General features: G+C 45.2%; 1 protein-coding gene across 5 annotated transcripts in view; it reads left to right on the top strand.

Annotated features, from left to right (window-relative positions):
• The window catches only part of ADGRL1 (adhesion G protein-coupled receptor L1), a 129,556-nt gene that overhangs the window by 50,984 nt on the left and 57,536 nt on the right, over positions 1-21,036 (top strand). For all 5 annotated transcript variants that reach the window (XM_081850276.1, XM_081850278.1, XM_081850275.1 and 2 more), the window contains exons 2-3: positions 11,126-11,271; positions 20,754-20,970. In XM_081850276.1, the coding sequence (XP_081706402.1) occupies positions 11,202-11,271; positions 20,754-20,970 (287 nt within the window). In that variant the 5' untranslated portion in view covers positions 11,126-11,201. The remainder of the gene's footprint in view (positions 1-11,125; positions 11,272-20,753; positions 20,971-21,036) is intronic.

Below are 21,036 nucleotides of genomic sequence, written 5' to 3'. Positions count from 1 at the left end.
TAGGAGTACAAAATGTCACTACTCTTGTGGGAGGGGAAGAAGGAGAGAGCATCTGCAGCCACTGCTCATTTGCATAGGCTCATCTATTTAAATATAGACAGCGGCTGTACAGTGGTGCCCCACAAGACGAATGCCTCGCTAGACGAAAAACTCGCTAGACGAAAGGGTTTTCCGTTTTTCGAGGTGCTTCGCAAGACAAATTTCCCTATGGGCTTGCTTTGCAAGACGAAAACTATTACTTATCCTTTCCTTGCTGCAAACCAGGATCAACCCCTGATTTCTAATCCTGGTTTCCAGGGCAAGCTCAATTTGCTGGTTTGGACAAAATGGCAGACTATAAGAACATAAAAAGTGTGTGTGTGTACTTCAACCACAGAACCTTACATTTGCAGAACCTTACATTTGTCCCTATTAAAATTCATTTTGTTAGTTTGGGCCCAGTTCTCCAATCTGTTTAGGTCATCTTGAATCCTGATTCTGTCTTCTGCTGCGGCATAAGCTGCTGCTCCCAGTTTGATGTCATTTGCAAATTTGATGTGCAAATCCTGCCCATCTAAGAAGTTGGGGCTGAGTACATGCCTGCCCCACAGTTTTATCCTCATAGCTAAGTGGAGATGCAAGCTTAGGCTTCCTTGGTCCTCATCCCAGCGTTCTACCCACTGCAGTCATTATGTGAGCTTAGTGCAGAATGAGGTTGCCTGAAAATCATGGACACCTGCTGGGTTCAGGTTGTGATATGTGTCCTGACTCTCTACCTCACAGCTGAAATTATTTCATATATCCTTTAGGCTGAACATTCTCCAGCTGCTCCCATGGCCTGGGAGCTTTTCTGTTACTCCTGAAAAGCAAAGAACAAATTTGTGCTGACCATCAATGTTGTTCTTTATTGCAATGTTCTGCTATTTGGAAATACAGCTTTGTCTTAATCCTAATTTTGTTGTCAATCACCCTATTCTTGTGCTGAAGCGTGCATCTCCCTTTGTTTGAGGGGGGGGGGAGATTCCCCCTCTCGACCCCACAATTATCTTGCCACCTACACTATGGATAAAGCACTGCTGTTGCCGAAACAATAGCACTTGGGTTGGTGCTGGCCAACCCAGTGATGTGCTGGGCAGGAGGCAAGAGTCAGGTAGAGGCTTCCACTGGGAGAGGAGCCAGTGCTCTTTCTGGCAAGAGATGATGCAAGATGGCCGTGGAGTCAGGGGGAGGCCAAAGTCACAGTGTGCAGGACTGCGGACTGGCTAAGAGCATCCAGGCTGGTCATGGGCACTGAGAGCAGCTGGTGCAGAGCACTTCTACCCAGTCGGCAGCTATTTACATTTTTAAAGTAGTTTTAAATAATGAATGAATGAATGAGTAAGTGAAGCATGTGGAGTGCTGCCCCACCCCTGCAGCCTTGCATCTCGCATGTGATGGTGGGTCCTCGCAAGTCGCAGTGGCCTGTTACCTCCCAGCACACCTCTGCACCAGCTGCTGTTGGCAGCAGTAAGTATAAAATGTGGGGGTTTCAATCATCTTGAAAGGCCCCTGGTGTCATTTCGGAAAGTGGCCTCAGATGCTGAACGGCGAGGTGAATTGAATGAGTTGCAAGCTGAGGAAATAGCCATGTATTGCAGCAAGAATACACCCGCCGTACTGTACCGGTTTCTCCTGTTTTTCTTCCGCAGCTGGGGAGGGAATGCAGAAACCCTGAGTTCTGTGCCAGCTGTCTGTCCGTGAGGGCTCTGTATTTCCTCCTAATAAAAACTGTGATTCTCCTTATGCAAAGCACAGGACACACCGAGGGGGAAGCAGCTTAATGCCAGGAGTTGCCAGGGCACCTTTGTATTTGGAAGAGGAATCCAGACTTCTGAATGCCAATAAATCCACTGGAGCTGGCCTCAGCTAGCATTCCAGAGGACTGTCTTTTTCTCTCTCTTTTTTCTGCAGCTCTTTGCTCGGGCCATTGTGAGTTGCTGTTGTTCTAAAGTAGACTATAAGGGGGAGGTGAGACTTGACAGAATGGGGAAAATATTGTCCCCCTGTTAAATGACTTTAAGGGTGCTTAATAATTAGTTTGTTGTATCTTTCCCCATTTTCCCCAAATTAGAAACGTAATGCAGCCATTTGAAGAATCAAATATGACAGCTGAGTTAACTTGCTGCTTCTAAGCATAGTCCTAAAACAATGCTAGCCATAGAACCACAATATATCAGTGCTTTTATGGTAGCAGGTTGATATTTAAAACATGAATATCCCCTACTGCCAGGTTTTGCTTTCAAAATGGAGCCATTCTGTGCACAAAATAGTTTCCAGCTTGAATAAATAGGTTGAAAGTAGGACTTTGATCAGTTTATTCCACAACCAATGTGCAGTGGTAGTTCATTTGATACACAGAACGCAACTATCTTCCTACTGGGAAGCACCTTTCTTTCAAAGATAATACATTTTATTGGAGCTCCATTTGCAGAGAAACCAAAATGCTTGTTTACAAAACTATTGTACTACCAACCTTACTATACACTTGTGAAACATGGACCACTTATAAGCGCCATCTCCAACTCCTCAAAAGATTCCATCAATGGTGTCTCTGAAAAAATTTTATATATCGCTTGGGAAGACAGGCAAACAAATGTCAGTGTACTGGAAGAAGCAAAGATCACTAGCGTCGAAGCAATGATTCTTCAACATCAACTTCGTTGGACTGGTCATGTTTTTCGGTTGCCTGATTATCGTCTTCCAAAGCAACTACTCTATTCCAAACTTAATGCTGGTGGTCAACAAAAGAGGTTTAAAGACTCCCTCAAGGCAAATCTTTAAAATTGTAGTATAAACACCAACAGTGGGGAAACTGACCTGCGAGCACTCCAATTGGAGAACAGCCTTTACCAAAGCTGACATGAACTTTGAAGAAGCACAAACTCAGGATGAAAAGGAGAAACAAGCTAAGAGGAAGGCAAACCCTTACCATGATCAACTCCTGCCTGGAAACCTAGGTCCCCACTGTGGAAGGATGTGTGGATCCAGAATTGGCCCCCACAGTCACTTACGGACTCACTGTTATGACCATGTTCATGGAAGACAATCTTATTAGTCTATGAGGGATCACCAAAAAAGAAAGAAGATTTTCTTGCAGCTCCAAAGTTGCAGGGGAAATGCAGTTCTTTACTTGGGTTGTGGGTCACTGCTGCAGTTTGGAGCAATGAAATGTGATTGTACCTATGGCGAGCATATGTGATATTTATCTCCTGCTTTTCTTCCATGATGGGAGTAAATCAAGCAGTGTGCACAGGCACCAAAGTACTGAACAGTTTCAAGAGCTGCTTAGCTTCAGCAAGGTAACTGTATCACGAGCCTTGGGATCTACTCCCGATAAGCAGCACAACTCAGCTCCTCCACATTGACTGCACCGTATTGTGACTCTAGCATGGCCTGCATAGGAGATTTTTCATTAAAATGGAAATTGATTGGCCTCGTGGCAAAGTGTGGAGAAGCCACCCAGCATTATCGCCACCTTTTATTTAGACACGTGGGCAATTGACCTAACAGGTGATCAGCGGTAGGCTCATGACTAGATTGCAGAGGCACCAAGTCACATAGAATTATAGTGCTGGAAGAAGCTGGGGAGGACATCTACTCCAACCCATTCCTCAGCACAGGACCTGCAGTGCAGGGAGCTGCTACAGTATCCATGACAGGTGGCTGTCCAGCCTCTGCTTAAATACCCCCACTGAAGTTAGATTGGATAACGGATGTAAAAAGAGAGGATGCTAATCCTTTGTGGAAATAGGTATTGGGCTAGACAGGTGCTCCAAACATGGTAGCTGAGGCTAAGCTGCCAACCAAGCTGGAGAGAGAGGCCAACTGAATTCCTGTTCTGGGACCCTTTGCTGCCTACAGAGCTGTCTAAGAACTTGAGACTTGAAAGCAAAGAGGTCTCTTCACATGCTGCTGCCTTTTCAGTCATGCTTAGGAACATAAGCCCCTGCCTTTTAAAATATTTGCCCATCTAGGCCAGTGTTGTCTGCTTTGAACGGCAGCAGCTCTCAGGGGTCCCGGTCAGAGGCCTTTTTGATCATCTGCTACCTAGTCCTCTTTACTTTGTTCTTTGCCTGGGATTGGGACCTATGTGCAAAGCATGTGCTCTGTCACTGAGCTACGCTTTCCCCCTCTCCTCCCAGGGACTTCCTTGCAAGGGCTGTATCATGGAAAGCAAATGGCTTGAGCCTGCTGCCTGCAAGATGGGGAGAGAGAAGGCTTCCCTAATGGTCATGCAGCAATAAACAGGCATCGCATCCGTGGGTCCATCTTCCTACCGAGCCTTTTTCTGCTTTCTCCATCCAGACCCTACTCATCTTCCAAAGCTGAGAATTAAAGGCCCATTGTTTTTGTTCCAACTCCAGTGTTCAGTCACTGGATCACACTGCGCCAGCTACAGACACGCTACAAATGCCCTTTTGCTTCCCTTGTGTAATAATCTCTTCCAGGCCTACATCTGGCTGCTGTCTCACCCTGGTGTACATTACAGAGATATGTACATCGCCGCCCTCTTGGGGGTAATGCAATAATTTGGCAGTTTTAGATGTAATTAGGCAGTTTCTTAAGAAGCGGCGTCTTTTCCCAAGAGAGAAAGAGTGAGAGAGCAGCCTTGTGGAGAGATGATAAATCCATAATTAGGGAGGGTTTTTGAAGTGTCTTTAATGCACACAGCCCTGCCTGGGGAAGCGTACTCCTGGCCCTGCTTCACAAAGCCCAGAGCAAACAAGGTGAAGCGCTGCAGGACAAAGACATGGGACCCTGCTGAGGCTGGAGTTGGACAGCATTCTCTCAATAGTGGGAAGGGGCAACATGGGGGCAGCTTTCAGCCTGCTTGTTAAATCTCTAGCTTAAGCTGGGATTCTTTGGGTCAGTTTGCATGGTGAAGCAGGAAATTAACATGAAAGGCTCTGCAGGGGATAATCTCTCCCATCAGTTTGTGCTGACACAATTGCTGGGGAGTATTGTGTTGCAAGAAGCAAGGGAATGATGATGTGAGGTAGGGAAAAGGGGGACCAGGCCTGAGAGAAGCACGAACCAGATGCAGCTGCAGGTATTTTCCTTATTGATTGTATATTCAAATGGGAGTGAACAAAAAAGTTTATAAAGTGCTCTGCACTTTAATAAAAGTGCTGCACAAATTGTGGCCATCATGATGATCAATAATACTTCTTTCCAGAGTAGTAAATTGGGTAAGTGCTAACTCCACATGGTACATGGTCATAAGAATGCTAACAGTTATTGAATACTGATGACAATCAGAGTCACTGGTTGGTTGTGGACACGCTCCCTTACAGGAATAAATACCAGTAAGCATGGTTACATGGTGCTCTTCTGTCAACACTGATAGTATGTGAACCAATTTGATCACAGAAACACTGTTGTACACCATGCAGCTAACCTTTTTTTAGCCTGAGGGCCACATTCATCCTTGACCAAACCTCCTGGAGGCTGCGCACCAATGGTCGGTGTGGCCCCCTCACACCTCATATGTAGTTCAGTTTGTATCTTCTCTGCCTACCAGAGTTCTGTGCCCGCTTTAATTGTCTCCCCCTTTTTTTGCCACTGCCAAAATTTGTGCAGAAGTTAGCCAACTCTGCCATACAGGTTATAACTATTGTGCCTACAATCCTGATAAGAAGGTAGCCCCACACATGGTGTATTACCAGTCTTACAGAGTAAAAATATATATGAGTATATGAGGCCTCAGTCAAGAGACTGCTATGCTTTGGGAAACAGGGAGAGTGGTGGGCATTCTCATCCATTGCATAATTTTAAAAAGATGTAGTCTCCTGTGGGCAAGGTTTAGTAGAATACATTGTGCTGCAAAAGTTTAGCTTGAGCTTCCGTATTGTATATTTTGCACAGTTGTTGTTAATGAATGCTTGTTTTTGTATGGTCCTGCCTCCTTGAGCCTCAGTTGTGCCCCTTCATAGCAGGCTTTCTCAGGCTGGAGACCCATTTGCAGTTTTATTAGTCCAAGATGTTATTAGTCACTGCAATGGAGTATGGAAGGTGCCACTGAAGTGGGGATTATTTTTGCATCAGCCGTTGTTCTGCCTACATCCAATATTAAATTTGGGCAGTGTAGGGAACGTGGAGAGAATGGCTCTTGTTCAGGACACAGTGTTCCCTGGCTGTGATATATATGGTCCTATTTCACCCCATCTCTTGTCCTGCTCTGAGCTAAAGCCATAGTCTTTTATTCTATGAGGAAATTTACAACTGCTTGCTCATGTTGTGCCCTCAGCTTCCATGGGGAATCACTGTCTCGTTGCCAGAGACCCAGGCAAGGAAGCCAAGAGTGGGACAGCTGTATCTCTCTTCCCTCTGTGCAGTAGCTGTCAGCATCCGCTTCCAAGTTGGGGAAACTTGCAGGAGTCAAAATGCTCAGGGGGAAACACTCCTCCTGCTGTGATTGCAAGCACCCATCTGCAGCACTAGGGAGAATTCAACAGCAGGGGGCATGGGAGGCAGGGACTACTGGAAACAGCACTTTTATTTTATGTTTTCTTGTTCCCTTGCATTTCATTTAAAATGCAGAGTCCTTCATTGTGGCTCCCTCTGGAAAAGTGACATGCTTTTTCATATCACATATGCAGAACACAAAACACAGAGGGTGTGTGCAGACAACTTGGGATGGGCCGGGTCTGGTGTATAGACCCCAGGAGTCCTGACAGCTCCTATCCCCACTTCTCTGAAATCTGGTTCCCAAGCCTTTTCCCTGACACTCCCACAAGATGTCATTCCTTTTTCAGGTCAAGCTGTGCAAACCAAAAATTCCTGTACAAGGCAGTGGATATTTTTCTTAGCTTGGCAATACAGTGTACACATTCCCATTATGAGTGGACATTTCCTTGTCCTTAACCTACAAATGAAATTGGCATTGTGGGTCAGAGCACAGGGGGTGGGCCAGAAGATGGAGAAGCTATTGTGTTTAATTCAGCAAAGGCCCCATTGTAGCTCAGCTGGGGGGCGAGTAGCAGCTGTCAGAGCATCTGTCTGCCAGCAGGGGCCTGTTATCAGGTTTGGCTATGGGGATTATGGCTGGGGAGTGGGTTGTTGTTTCTTCTGTGTCAAAAATACTTAATCCCATGTTTACACCCTTCTTTTGGTGAATAGAGACTACAGGACAGCCCAATAATGGAGCAAAACATCTCTCTATATGCCATTCCCCCCAGAGTTGGAACACGCCTGGTTCCTGCCCTCTGTTATCACCACACATTGAATTTCAGATCCCAGGGGTATGGGGCAGGAGAAATATATGAGCCTTGGGTAGGCACTGATCAAGTGTCACTTTAATATTTCCCTTTGACTGAAACAGCACCAGAAAGGCCTTCTGGCTGTGGACACACTGGATTTCAGGCCCATTTCCATGGCAACGTAGGTAGCCTAGTGGCCAGAGCAATATCCACCTCACATGAGATTTAGACTCACAGCCTTTGATGAAAGAGGACCACTGTTCAGTATTCATGCAAGAAAGTGTGAGCTGGGACTTCTGATTTCTGTCCCCAATTTATTAGCGTGGAGGGTGATGAACATTTCTTCCTTTATTTCAGTATGACCTCAGTACTTCCAAGGATAATGCATGCTAGGCTCACTCCATACTCAGTGCTCTCCAGTGCTGACTTATCCCACTGGGTTATGTGCTAGTTATGAGGGGAAAGATAACCGTGCATAGTAAGTTTAAAGCCTTGGCTGCCATTGCCTGTTACTGAATTCTGTATTGAGATTGGGCCTGCAGAGCATAAGGCCGCAAGACCAGAATTTGGCCCTGGGGGAGATTCCAAAAGCCTGTTTGAGGCCTATGGAAGCAACCATGGCCTATGCAGGCCCACCACTGGTGGTGATGGGAGCATGCACAGATCATATTTTGTGTTGCTGTTCTCCTCCCTGGATTCAGAGCCACATGATGGAATTGGTACCACTTTTTCCATCATGTTGCAGTCATGCATGGCTCAGCCTGCCTGCGTCTGATGTTCCCTCAATGTGTGAATTGCTAGCAGTATATATTGTTACAACAAAACTCAACAAGGAGTAGAAAAGTAGGGGAAGTTGACAGAAACACAACAACAGATGCTCACTGAAAAAAGGAGTTACAGATATGGTGCAGAATGTGTACTTTGGGGTGCAGGGAGAAAAAAGGGGGATTTCAACCTTCCAAAAATTATCTGGAGTCACAAGTGAGGTAGCAACCATGGAATATACCAAATTATTCAGGATGGTAGGATCCCAGACAGACTGAGGGGGTGGAGAATCCAAAAGGATGTCTCTAAACTGGGTGGATGGACATTGGCATGTAACACTGAATATAAGTTAATGAAAAGTTATGCACAATGGGATTAAAAAAAATTCTAGTCCTTTACAACACATGAACTAACCATGACTTTGCAGGAAAGAGAAACATAAACTTAAGCTGCACCAATTGTGAAAAAGGCAAATTCAATATTGGAAATTACAAGGAAAAGAGATTGAAAATAAAATAGCAAGTATCATAATGTCTAAATCTGTGGTACTGTCAAACTTGAAATACTGTGCTTACTTCTGGTCATTCGTCTCAAACAAAGATAATGGAACTGAAAATGAAAAGCCAAATGACCAAGGGATCAGAACCTCTTTCCTATGATAGCTCAAGTGTCTGGGGTTGTTTGGTTTTTTCCGTTTAGAAAAAAGAAAAAAGATGACGAAGGGGGACCTTATAGAAGTTTAGAAAATTATGGTGTGGCGAAAGTAATAGGTTTCCACATCATAGCTGAATTTGGGAGTCACCCAATGAAATTGATTGGCGGGAGATTCAGAACAGATAAAAGGAAGTGTTTGTTCAATTAACCTGTGAAGTTCACGGCCGCAAGTTGTGATGGATGCCATTATCTTAGATAGCTTTAAAAAGAATTTAGACATAGTTCATGGAGGATGATAGAAGCCCTCCCCCCAAAAAAAAGAGTGATTTAATAATGGGTACTGTGATTTCTGAGTTTGGACTCATCACACCAAAAATCAGGCGAACTCATGCCCAAGTCACATTTTGGTCCACCATCTTGATTCAAAATGGCACCCTGCGTCCAAACTATGATGAAGACAGCTGCTCTCATCTTGGGAACCCTCATGCCAAGTTTGGCGATTATATCTCAAGAGGTGTCCAAACAAATAAAATAACAAACAAACAAACAAACAAACAAACAAACAGGTAGACAAACCATTTCATAAAATCTAGAACAGATGAACAACAGTTATAATGTAAGTCTCTTTGGGTCACCTTTGTGAGGAAAGTGACTAATAAATAGCAATAGAAGAAATAATGAAGCTTCTGCACACAGAAGTGTATCTCCATATTCCATGGAGGGGGGTGGGGGGAAATGCTTCCTGGAAGCACTGTTGTTTTGTCCAGGGAGGCAAATTTTCAGAAGGAGTGCAGAGAGAGAGTTGAGGAACAAGAGGACTGAGCATAGCTTTGAGAGGGAGCGGCAGAGAGACAGACAGGCAGACAGAGACAAAGTCATGTTAGAGGAAAAAGAAAGCACTGTTGGGCACAAAAAGAAGGGCTGCAGTGTTCCAAGAGAAAACAAGTTGACAGAGAATAGGCTTGGAAAACACTGTATTAAAATAAGTAACAAAAATGCCTTTTATGGTTAACGAGGCAGTGTTATTTTCCTGAACTAATAAGAATGTAAGTGTAGCTGTCAGGGTGATTTGAATTGTGCCCCCCGCTTTAAACACTGCCCTGATGGGCCTAGTGGTCATTAACCTCCTCCTGCCCTGGCTCCAATGATCACTCATTGGGTCCAGTGTTTTAGGCCCGGGTGGGGAACCTCAGGCCCTCTCTAGCCAGTCCTCTGAACTCTCCTGAAGCCATACCTCCTTCCCAAGGCATACCCCCTCTAGATAGGCCACCCCTCTCGTGTTGCAATCATAAACTTCCATTGGTTCTTTACTGTTCCGGTGCAGCTCTTTGCATGTTCGCGCCAAGTATTTGTGCTTCCCCTTCTTGGACTGAAAGGGTTGTACTGTATGTAGGCTTGTGTAACTTTGCAGCAAGGCTGGCTTTAATACAAAGTTTTTGAAGCCATTACTTTGGAAAATTCCAGAAAGGGCATCATATTTCTGTCTCCATCTCTCTGTTGTCTTGGTTTAAATGAGCCCCAATTCATAGTAGACGTCATTGTTGCTCGTGTGGGAAAGTGTACATGGCTTTGCAGACATTGCAAGCATAGAGAGGCGGGCTGCAGCTGCAGGGTAAGTGGGGCTCTGAGAAAAGTAGGGTAGGATTAGAGTGGAGGATGCCTTCACATCTATATGGTTGGGAGCCATTTCAGCAAGGGCACTGAGAAAGATGCACCACCAAGGTGGTTGTACTTTTCATGCATGATGAAATGGCTGCTACTATGCTGCAGTCAGTGTGTGTGTGTGTGTGTTTACCAGCTCCTAAAATTAGTGGGGGGTACCTGAACAGGGGAGTAAGGGGAGTACCTGAACAGAGCCTGGGTATGGAGGACTCTGGGTTTTAAGGTACAGCGCAGAACAGGAATAGGGACACAGCTTTGGGCAGGTCTGTTTTGCAGCTCCTGTTGCATGCCAAAAATGAACCTGTTTACCCTGGCCTTTGACAGTTAAAAGTATTTTGTTTTGTGGGACCCACCTCTTTTGGTTTTGACTGGAACAGTTTTACTTAGTTGCAATTCTTTTCAAAGAAAAAAAAACCTTTTGTTTTTATAACTGTATATTCTGTTGCCTCCTGTTCTGGGGCCTTACAGTGAAGGGCAGATAATAACTGATATATAAATAATTCCCTTCCTTTAAAATTTAAATGATTTATGCTTTTTGAGGGAAGTGACAACTTCATCACCTTATGCCCCTTTCTGTTAGAACCCCCTCTTCTAGAGAAAAGGCTTCCATGATTGAATGGGCATAGGTAGATGTGTTGAGCTGTAGGGGCTTCCTAGGAAATACACTGAGTGGTGGTGGGCTGATTGGGACAACAACATATGGGTCCTAGAGCAGGGAAGACAATGCAGAAGAGTTGTGACTTTTACTTGGGGCAAAGTAAGGGCAGAGGGTAAACACTGCTTCTGCTGCTAACCAGACTCAAGACTCCTCTTCTTTCTTCCACCAGGCCTGCTGTTGTGTCCTCCACTCTGGGATGACCAGAGTGGCTCCAGGTTGCTGACAGCTCCAGCATCGAGTGCAGCATGGCCCGGCTCATCCATGCCCTCTGGAGTCTCTGCATCACCACTGTCCTTGTCACCTCAGCCACCCAAGGTAAGGGGAGTTCAAGAGAGGCAGCCCTTGGACTTCTTCCTGAGTGAGTCCAGGCCTTGTGGTTAATTGAGTCATAAGCTTTTGTCTTGCTGCCACAGCAAGGCCAGGGGAAAACAAAACAAAACTCTCATTTGATACAAAATAGAAGTGAGCAATCTTGCAGTTCCCAGAATAAAACTTTTATTTTATTTTTTTCCAGAATAAGCAGTAAGATAATTTTTAGAACAGTATTTAACTGCTTCTGTTGAGCATGTCAAAATATTTTCTAATTAAGTACTGGAAACAGAAGTACTTTATTTAGAAATGTACGGTGCTTTGCAATTACAATTCCTGGCCTTGTCATAGATATATATGGGTGCGTAACCAAAAAGTGCTTCATGTTAAACCTTCCCAATAAATAGAGGGCAATGCCCCTGAAAGTGCAGAAGGAACCCTGAGATTATGACTGGCTATATTTTGGTGTGCTTGTGAATCTTGATCGGATTCTTCCTGAAGTTTTGGAGTAGGACATGATATGAACAAGTTAAAATTAGGAACCATGTAAACAGGGGGTCGAATGTGGCCCTCCAGCAATCTCTATGACCCTCAAGTCTCTCCTCAAGCCTTAGCCCTTCCTCAAGCCACACCTGCACTACATTCTTCTTGAGGGCCTTTTCCTGGCAGGAATACATCCTTGAAAGGTGAAATTGCCTCTTCCTTGTCTGGATGGAGAGCAATGTGGGGTGTATAGAAGTCTCAGACTTTTATGTGGCTGGAATGTGGCCTACTGTACATAGGTAAAGAGACACGTCCTTTGCTCCGCCTACTTTTTGTCTCTATCCCAACCCACCAGTGGGCATGTTTCTCCCCAGAAGTTTGCCTATAAAGGAAGGCAGCCCTCAGGCTGAAAAAGGTTCACCACCTGACACACATAATCTGAAGCTGCTACAGCTTTTGTCGGAGAGCTGTCACTGTAGTGTGGCTACTTACCCATTGCAAAAGGAAGTGGGGGAGAGAAAATTCATATGCATATTAAATGCAGATTTCAAAATATCTGCCATAATTTATGAAATACAATGCATCTCACTAAAGGTGACCCACCTGTCTGCTCTGTCTTACGTTCAGCTGCTAAATGTTGATAAGCAGCATCTCAGCAAATCGTGCCTCTCCCTTTTCCCTAGTCAAGGGTCAGAGTATCTTGGAACATCACCTGAATTGCCTTTTAGGGAACATTTTATTTCTGATCATCAGGCAGATCAAACATAATCCACACTACTAAGCCGTCTGCCTCTAGAGGGTCAAATATATGGGCCTCCAAAACACAAACTGAGGCAAGTCTAAATATAAGTGGAAGTGGGGTTATTGATCGGTTTTGCTCTTGTTTTATTATGTATTTTGTGTTTGCATTTTGTATTTTTATCTTGTGAACCACCCTGTGATCTTCAGATGAAGGGCTGTATACAAATTTAATTTTTTAAAAAAATTAAGTATTTGCCATAAGCTACTGTCTGTCCTGTGGGAAGGTTGCATGCTTTGCCCTCCCTGCACTTTGGGGTTTTTGGGGAGGTTTTTTGTTGCATTTACCCATGAGCAATTACTTGTGCATCCTGATCCTAAATGCATCTTACTGGTGCAGCCATCTTGACTTGTAAGTGGTACATAAAGTAATAAATAATAATAAAATTCACCACCATCTTATACATGCTATTGGCTCAAAAGCAAGTGCCACCAATTTCAATGTGACTTGCTGTCCAGCTGTGTCACAAGTACAAAGCAAGAACACTTGGGGTCTCAAAGCAAGTCAATTCCCCAGACCAAATAAATCCGTAGTTTCCACTCCCACCCCAATTTTCTTAATTTCCTTCAACAATATCCCACATAACTCCTACCTTCAAAAGCCTCCCCCAGTTACTTAGTAATATACTTACATTTTCAAGCAATCTTACCCCCAGTCAGAAACAGAGTGAGCCACTTCTTCCTTTCATTTCCTTTCCCTTGCCTTGTTCAGTGCATAGCTTGGCTTACTTGTTTGAATTGTCATGAGCTATTTGTTCTGCAAGCACATGGTTCGTGACAGGAGTGGGGAGCCTTTGCAGGGCAGCTATGACAGGGGCAACCCACCTGTCAATCACATTACATAATTATAACATCATATAAAGGCCAGCTGTCAAAACCCGAAGATTGAGAACCTCTGCACAAGGGGTGTTGCCAGCCATATGCTTTGCAAGCCTCCTTGTGCTTCTCCTTTCTACCTCAGATGTTGGAGGTGGAAAGAAGTTGCTGCACAGAGCAGTGTTGGGAGGGATATGACCTCCAGCAAAGGAACTATCAGGAAGCTTCTTTAAGCTCCCAGTTGTTCCTTTGCAGGATCATGTTTTGCCTGCGGGCTGGAGGTTCCCCACCCCTGGTCTGTGGGGTTCACTAGCTATTGCTTTGTAGGACACCATTCAGAGCAGAATGATAGGAATGAGACTGGGGCACGTAGATAGAAGTTCCTGCATTTGGGCAGAATGTTGGGACTATATAGCCTTTTTTACCTTTCCAGCTTTCTGATTCCATATATCTTTCAGTCATGGACACTCAGCCACAGCATGCTATGCAGTGAAACCACTTGCCTCTTAACCCTTTGGGTATATGGTTGCATTCCAGGCATAAATTTGTCAGCCTCAGCTTGTCCTGTTTAGTTTTGCGGGACAGGAAATGTTGACTGTAGGTGCAGCCCAGGAGGAAGAAGAATTTGTTAACAGGGACTGGTCACATGTGAATTAGCATTGAAGGTGGTCAGTTCATTTTTAAAAACAGAACGTTCATCATTTTCTTTGAGAATGGAATGCTCCAGAATCACAGATGTGCCTTTTAAAAAGGGACAAGTTGCAACCCTCTTTGGAGATCTTGCAGATGTAACATTAGTTCTAAGAAACCATTTCCAGCCAGTGTACGAGATGTTAGTACCAATTTTATACAATGCCAGGAACTAATGACTTATCCCCACCTCCCCACCCCCTTGAGAGCAGATGTCTTCCAATACTCTGCCACCTCTAAGGGGTTTTTTTGGGGGGGGGTGAGGGGATGGACTTTTTTTTTTAAGCGGATCCATACAGCGCCATCTGTCCCACATTCTAATTTTAGTCTGGGTGAATCTGACATGGAAGAAAATGGTGTTGGTTGGAGGTCTTGAGTCTCTTGCATTAGAGGCAATTTTGATATGCAATGAAAGGGTGTGCTTAGCTTTGGCCTTTCACTAGTCTTTCAGATCCAAGTATCTCCTTCACCAAGGAAAAACACTGGGGTTTCATAGACTGTTAGCCTACCAGGCTGCATCCCAAGGGAAGACACAAAACTGCCAGCTTCCTTTTCGGTTTGACCTGATATTTTGGTTGACAGGCAGATGGGCAATTGAGTACTGCCTATTGTACCCACTAGAAGGCAGCTGTACTTAGGCACAGCTATCTACACTCATGTGAGAATTGCACAACCACACCCATAATCTCTCAATTAATCTATAGGCCACCTTAAACTCAAATGTGCAAAGCCCTAGCACATATAAACAGTGCTTAAAAATGCAAAGAAATTTAAAGAAGTCTTTCTGAAGAAGCTCAAACTAATGCTGTGACAAAGGTACTGGGAAGAGTTTAAAAATTTGTGAGGGGAAGGCCAAAATTTTGTATATTCTATGCTTTTTTAAAAAAGAAAAGCTTGCAAAAAACGCACAAATAAAATCTGAATCCTATGAGGATCTATATGGATTGTGCAAATTTGCACATATTTGCTTGCTCCACATTCTTTTCTTCTGCTCCTCATGACTTACATAAATTGCCTTTGCCAACTAGCCTTGCACTACAGTGCATTTGGATGTAGTCAAGAAATGAAGAGGATTGTGGGAAGTGAAATGACCTTGTTTTCTGTAACTAAGGTGATTGCCTATAGTTCTGTGGCCTGGATCCTAGATCATACTAAGCTCTTGGGTCTCTGTTCAACCTGAATGTTATAAGTTTATCAGTGGTGGGAGCTCATACACATAAATCAACGATTTGATTTAGACTCAGCTTCCTTATTCATGCCTGGGTGCATTTATCTTACCACCCCTGGGTTTGGAGAGAGTAGACTCTGCTAAAATAGCTCTTGATCTCTGTAACTTTGAGATTGTGAACATGCTGGCATTTGAGTTCAGCAGCAATATCTGTGCCTGGACAGTGCAGTTGCAAAATGTGGAATATTCACAAGCTATGGGTCTGCTTTTCTACATGCCTTTGCTGTCTAGCCTCAGCCTTTTGATGGCGAACTCAAGGAAGCATTATTTTTTTTATCTTAATGCCCATTGTAGAGAATTTGGCCTTTTACATATGATAGGCACAATTTGTTAAGGCCGTTCCAAGATCTGCTGAAGTCTTTTAGATCACGTTATTGTTGTTGTTGATCTATCCATCTTCCCAAAAGATGAAAGCACTTCAGTTTGATAATTTCTACCTACCTAGAGCCTCCCAGGCACAGGTAACTAAATAATGAAATCATAAACGTGTAGAAAAATACTTCTGAAGCACTGTAAGACTGCAGAGAACATGGGAACACTGGTACACTTAATATCCAACCAGGGCTCTTGTTCCTCACATTCATCCCCACATTTTCTACCCATGCCCACATTGTACCTGGCCATACTATTGGAGATTGCTGTATGAGAGGAGTGTTTGATCTCCCTCCTTCTTTCAGCAGGAAGCTCTAGCAGTCAAAGTCACTGGTGAATCTCCCATAATGCACCTGGCCTCTCTTTAATCAGTGCTTTTCTGTCCCATGCTTCCCACTTCAAGGCACTATTGTGGCTGCTGCTTCTGGCGTTTTATCTCTCAGGCCCCTTTGTGTTCCCCTCCTAGGGCAACTGCATAGCACTGGGGTCCAGCTTCAAAGCATCAGCCACATGGGTTTCAATAGGCAGGGGGTGGCTTTAAACAAAGCCAGTTTTCTGCACTAACCCATGGTTCATTGTATGGCTGAGCTTGACAGTTTGGGTAGGGAGGGACTAATGCCCATCATGATGCCCATCAGTAGACAGCCATATATTCATGTTCCTGCTTACGTGGTTAGAGCCAGGATGAAGAGGCCACTGGTACCCCAGGAGGAGCACTGGGCTGGTCATTCTGAAACATATTGAAAAGAAATCTTTTCATTCCCATTATTTTCTTCTTTTATCCTGCTAAATTCCAAATTGACTCTGCCATCCAGTGCTGCCTGCCTGGTACACCTGTCCTGTAATCCACCATTGAGAATCAGTGGGCATAGTAGCTGATAATTGCCCATTGTAAGAGCATCTCCTTCAGTCTGAGTAGGAGGTTTATGCTTTAGGTGTTAAATATTTTACCCCTGATAATTGCAGCTTCTCCACCATCCCCTCTGCCCAGTTCCACTAGGGACACATGTCCCTTGGTCCCTTCGTGTGTCCACATACAAGGAATCTGTCTTGGTACTTTCCAAAGTAAACTTACCTCCTCAGTCCCAAGAATAGCCAGGTTTGCCCAGCTGCTAAAGTGGAGTGGTGTGTGGAGGAGCAGACAGACCGACAACTGATAAAAGGGCATAGAGGGGATATAATGTCATTGTCCTCTTCAGACCCTATTGAGAAGAAGCAAGAGGTTGGTAGCTGTGGCAGCTAAGAAAATAAGGAGCTGGAAGCAAAGCTTTCCCCCGCAACTCTGTGCCCCTGTGAATTACTCAATATGTTTAGGAAAGTCGGATCACACCTACAATTAGCTGCAACCAGCTGTCTGCCCTGAAACCAAATAGGTGCCATAGCCCCAGCTCATTGCAAACACATCCAGATGCAGCTGGGAGACTCTTGGGGCTTTGTTCATGAGCCTATCCTGAGGCTGCCAGTGTGGGAAATACATGGCTTTTGGCAGCCGTATTTGGGTTTCTACAATACTTACTGCCAAGGTCTGCTGTCCCTTCTTCATTTACTGTCCTCCATTCACGTATCCACTCTCGGCTGCCCTTTCTTGCTCTCTCAGCTCGTACCTTCTGTTGTCTGCTGGGCTCCCCCACCAACACCGCCTGAAACAACCACCAGCACTCGGGCTGTTACTAGTTAGTTACTCAGCTAATGGTTTAATTACAGACTCCCTCCACAGGGTCCTTCCATTAACCCAGCAAGGGGGAAGGAAAAATTACACAAAGAGCAGCTATGACATGCTTGCTTCCCAGTCCCCTCTCTAGCCTGCCTTTAAAGCCCTGAGTGCCACTAATGTATGTTCCCCACTAGGGGCTCTGACTCTTGCCCTTTGCAGCTGAAGGTACAGGTCTCTTGGCTGATTAGCTGCGACAAGCTAAGAGGCTATGTGAAGCCCGCAAGGAAGGCTTAGGTGTACCCACACATACAACCGAGCGACTCCCCTTGCAGTTTTCTTCTAGCAGTGTACACTGGGTGTACATCGGGTGTACATCCTTCCCACCGTCCCCATTTGGGAGAGGCAAAGCTGATGTGCTACCCAATGTCACACAGATTATAATGGCAGAAAGAACACGTCAAAGCAAATGGAGCACAGGCCAAATTGAACGTTTGTCTCAGGGCATTGTCCCTGAAAGGCATGCCAGACAGCCTGAACATAGTTGCCAGTTCACACCTATGCTGTCCAGGTATGTGACTGCTGTTTCACTGCCATCTTGGTCCTTCTGTCAGGTTCCAGGCCCTGCTACTTCAGCCCCTTGGTTAATAGTGAATGAGGGGTGTGGTCTGCTTCTTCTATTGCAGGCATTGCTCCTAGAAAATGAGGGGGGCATTTCTTCCCAGTTTAGCATGAGGAGGGAGCCATGTGGATAGAGAAATGCAGTGGTTGGGAGTGGGGCAGAGACAGCAGTAGGCCATTAAGTATGCATTTTTCAGCCAGCTCGAATTGTAGCTGGGGAACATACTACTAGGGTTGTGGGAAACCATAATGCAGTCGTTGCAGGTAGCTGTCCTTCCCAAGCTGATGTTTGTAGCATGCAATGACCATAAACAGTCACATCACTATTCTTCAATCTCAAAGACCCAGCTGTAGGGAAGCCTGGCCCTAAGACTTTTATTTGTCTCAGGTGGCGAATCATCAAAGGCAGCTGACTGGCACAGACGCCCCACCGTCTCCTTCTGCTCACTCCTGCCACTGGGTTTGCTGCCCTTGTTTTCTGTCTACAGTGGTGCCTCGCAAGATGACATTAATCCGTTCCGTGAGGCTCTTCATATAGCGGTTTTTTCGTCTTGCAAAGCAAGCCCATTGACAGCTTAGCGGATTAGCGCTATTAGCGGTTTAGCGGCTTTTAGCGGATCAGCTGATAAGCGGCTTATCAGCGGATCAGCTGATAAGCGGTTTAGCGGCTTAGGAAAAGGGGAAAAAAAGGGGGTGAAACCCGCAGGAACTCGCAAGACATTTCGTCTTGCAAAGCAAGCCCATAGGGAAATTCGTTTTGCGAAGCGCCTCCAAAACGGAAAACCCTTTCGTCTAGCGGGTTTTCCGTCTTGCGAGGCATTCGTCTTGCGGGGCACCACTGTACCTAGTTTTCTGTTTCCTACCATTCTCTCCAACTCACTTGCTGGTACTCCTGCTGTTCCCTCCACAGTAGAAAGCTTAGTCCAGGATGGGGCAGGATCCTTCATAGGAGGCGGAGCATGTGGAAGCCCCATTCCATGTAAGCGGGTGATGAGGAGAGGCCAGGATAGAGCACAGAGCAGCTTCCTGATTCCCTCCAGCCTCCTTTACAGTCACTCCCCTCACAGCTGTGCTCAGTTAACCACTCTGAGCTTTTGAGCATTTGCCAGGGAAACAAGCCCCCATCCATGCCTTGACTTAGCCAACATGGAACTGCCAACACTGAGGTGGAAAAGCTGAGGGAGATGAAGCCCTGCCCCTTCTACAGCCAGTATGTGAAGAGGTTTGAGGGAACTTTCTCTTGGAATAGCATCATTTTTAATTGAAGGAGTGGAAAGAGTGTGTTTTCTTTAGTGAGGTGTGAGATTTCTGAGGAGACACCATGCACACTGCAACTCAGCCTTTATGCTAGTTTGAAAGGAGAAGGAGGATCCTCTTGGACTGTTAGAGCAACTATTTTTTTAAAAATGAGACAATTTAGGCTCAATTGAATTCAACAGGGTTTACATCTGAGTAGAGGATTGTGTTGTTAGGCCGCAATCTTAAATAAATGCACAGGCCATGGTTGCAATCCAGCACCTCCTTACCTAGGCGTAAGCTCCACTGAACTCCTGAGTGGGCATGTAAAGTATTGTGCTGTAACTTCCATTGAGTTCAGTGGGATTTGCATCTGGTTAAACATGCTTAGATTTGCACTGCTAAAGACGGATAGGTTAATTTGTACCCACTGTACTGACTCTACCGTTAGATAGAATGAGTGGGCTGTCTCAGGCTGCTGATTTAGGATGTCATGAAAAGGCAGCAAATTGTTAGTTATTTAATGCATTATAATAATAATATTATTATTATTTTTTACTGCTAGGGAGGGGGACGGGGAGATGTGCATGTGGGATTTTCTGCCTCAGATGCCAAAATGCCCTTGACTAGCGGGGGTGAGGCATTTACTGCTTTGCCTCAGGCAGTAAAATGTTGGTGGCTGGCCCTGGCTGTGCAGATGGATCCCAGTTGTCCTTTTTCTCCTTCTCATCCTTGTTCAGAGGGATCCAGGAGCCTGAGCTCTCAGTCCGGCAATCGTGCAATATCCTTCCCATAATAGAAATGAGCAGAAAGCTCAACCATGAATCTTTCTAGAAACCTCCCTAATATCCATGTTCAGATCTCAGTTGGTCCCCCCCCCCCACCCTTGTTTACTTCCCATCTCCACCTCTCCAGTCTCGCAAAACCTTGCAGGATTCAAAAGGATTGCAGGGAATTTTTCTCAGCACATTTCCCAGACCCTTTCCTCAGCTGCTGTCTCTAAAGTGGGTCACGGGTGGTGCAGGGAGCCAAGAGCTTTATGAAAAACATGTCTGGGTTTTTAAAGGCACATCTGCCTAAGTCTGTAGAGCTTACTCTGAATATGCAGCTCAGCTCAGCAAAGGGGGGGAGGGCAGATCTCTCTCTCTCTCTCTCTCTCTCTCTCTCTCTCTCTCTCTCTCTCCTCTTCTTGGGTAGTGTCCGGACAAGCACCCTTCCACATACAAAACATACACCAGACATGCCACAGTGGAGGTAGAAGGGAACCCAGAATCCCTGCTGCTGTTCTCCAAAGATTGACATGGAAAACAGAGACTCAGAAGTAGATAAACATGTTATAGGTCTTGCAGCATGTGTTGAAAATGCAACAGAAAAACAAGAAATCCTGATTTACTAGGTTCTCTTTGTACAAGACTGCAGAGTTGGAAAAACAACCCTGGAGTCCTGCTTTCCATGCTTTAGTCTCATGGTGTGTGCTGTGCATACCTAAGGATTGGTAGGAAATTGCAGTAGTCCATCAGGAGATAAACTAGAATTGCTTGATCGAGTGGCATAATAAGCCTGTAGCCCTGACCCTCTCATCTCCTATCTCAGCAGGTCTAAGCCGTGCTGGCTTACCCTTTGGTCTGGTTCGGCGGGAACTGGCATGTGAGGGCTACCCCATTGAGCTGCGCTGCCCAGGCAGTGATGTTATCATGGTGGAAAATGCCAACTATGGGCGTACGGACGACAAGATCTGTGATGCTGATCCCTTCCAGATGGAGAATGTCCAGTGCTATCTTCCAGATGCCTTCAAAATCATGTCCCAAAGGTAAGAGACTCTGTATTTCAGTGGGGGTTGAGGAGGCATTTCCCTTCCCTAATTTCCTTCACCTTC

Source organism: Podarcis erhardii (assembly GCF_964252035.2).
Source record: "Podarcis erhardii genome assembly, chromosome: 2".
In the NCBI taxonomy this organism is placed as follows: Eukaryota; Metazoa; Chordata; class Lepidosauria; order Squamata; family Lacertidae; genus Podarcis; species Podarcis erhardii.
Note: the sequence above shows the minus strand (reverse complement) of the source record. Positions and strands in the feature narration are given on the sequence as shown.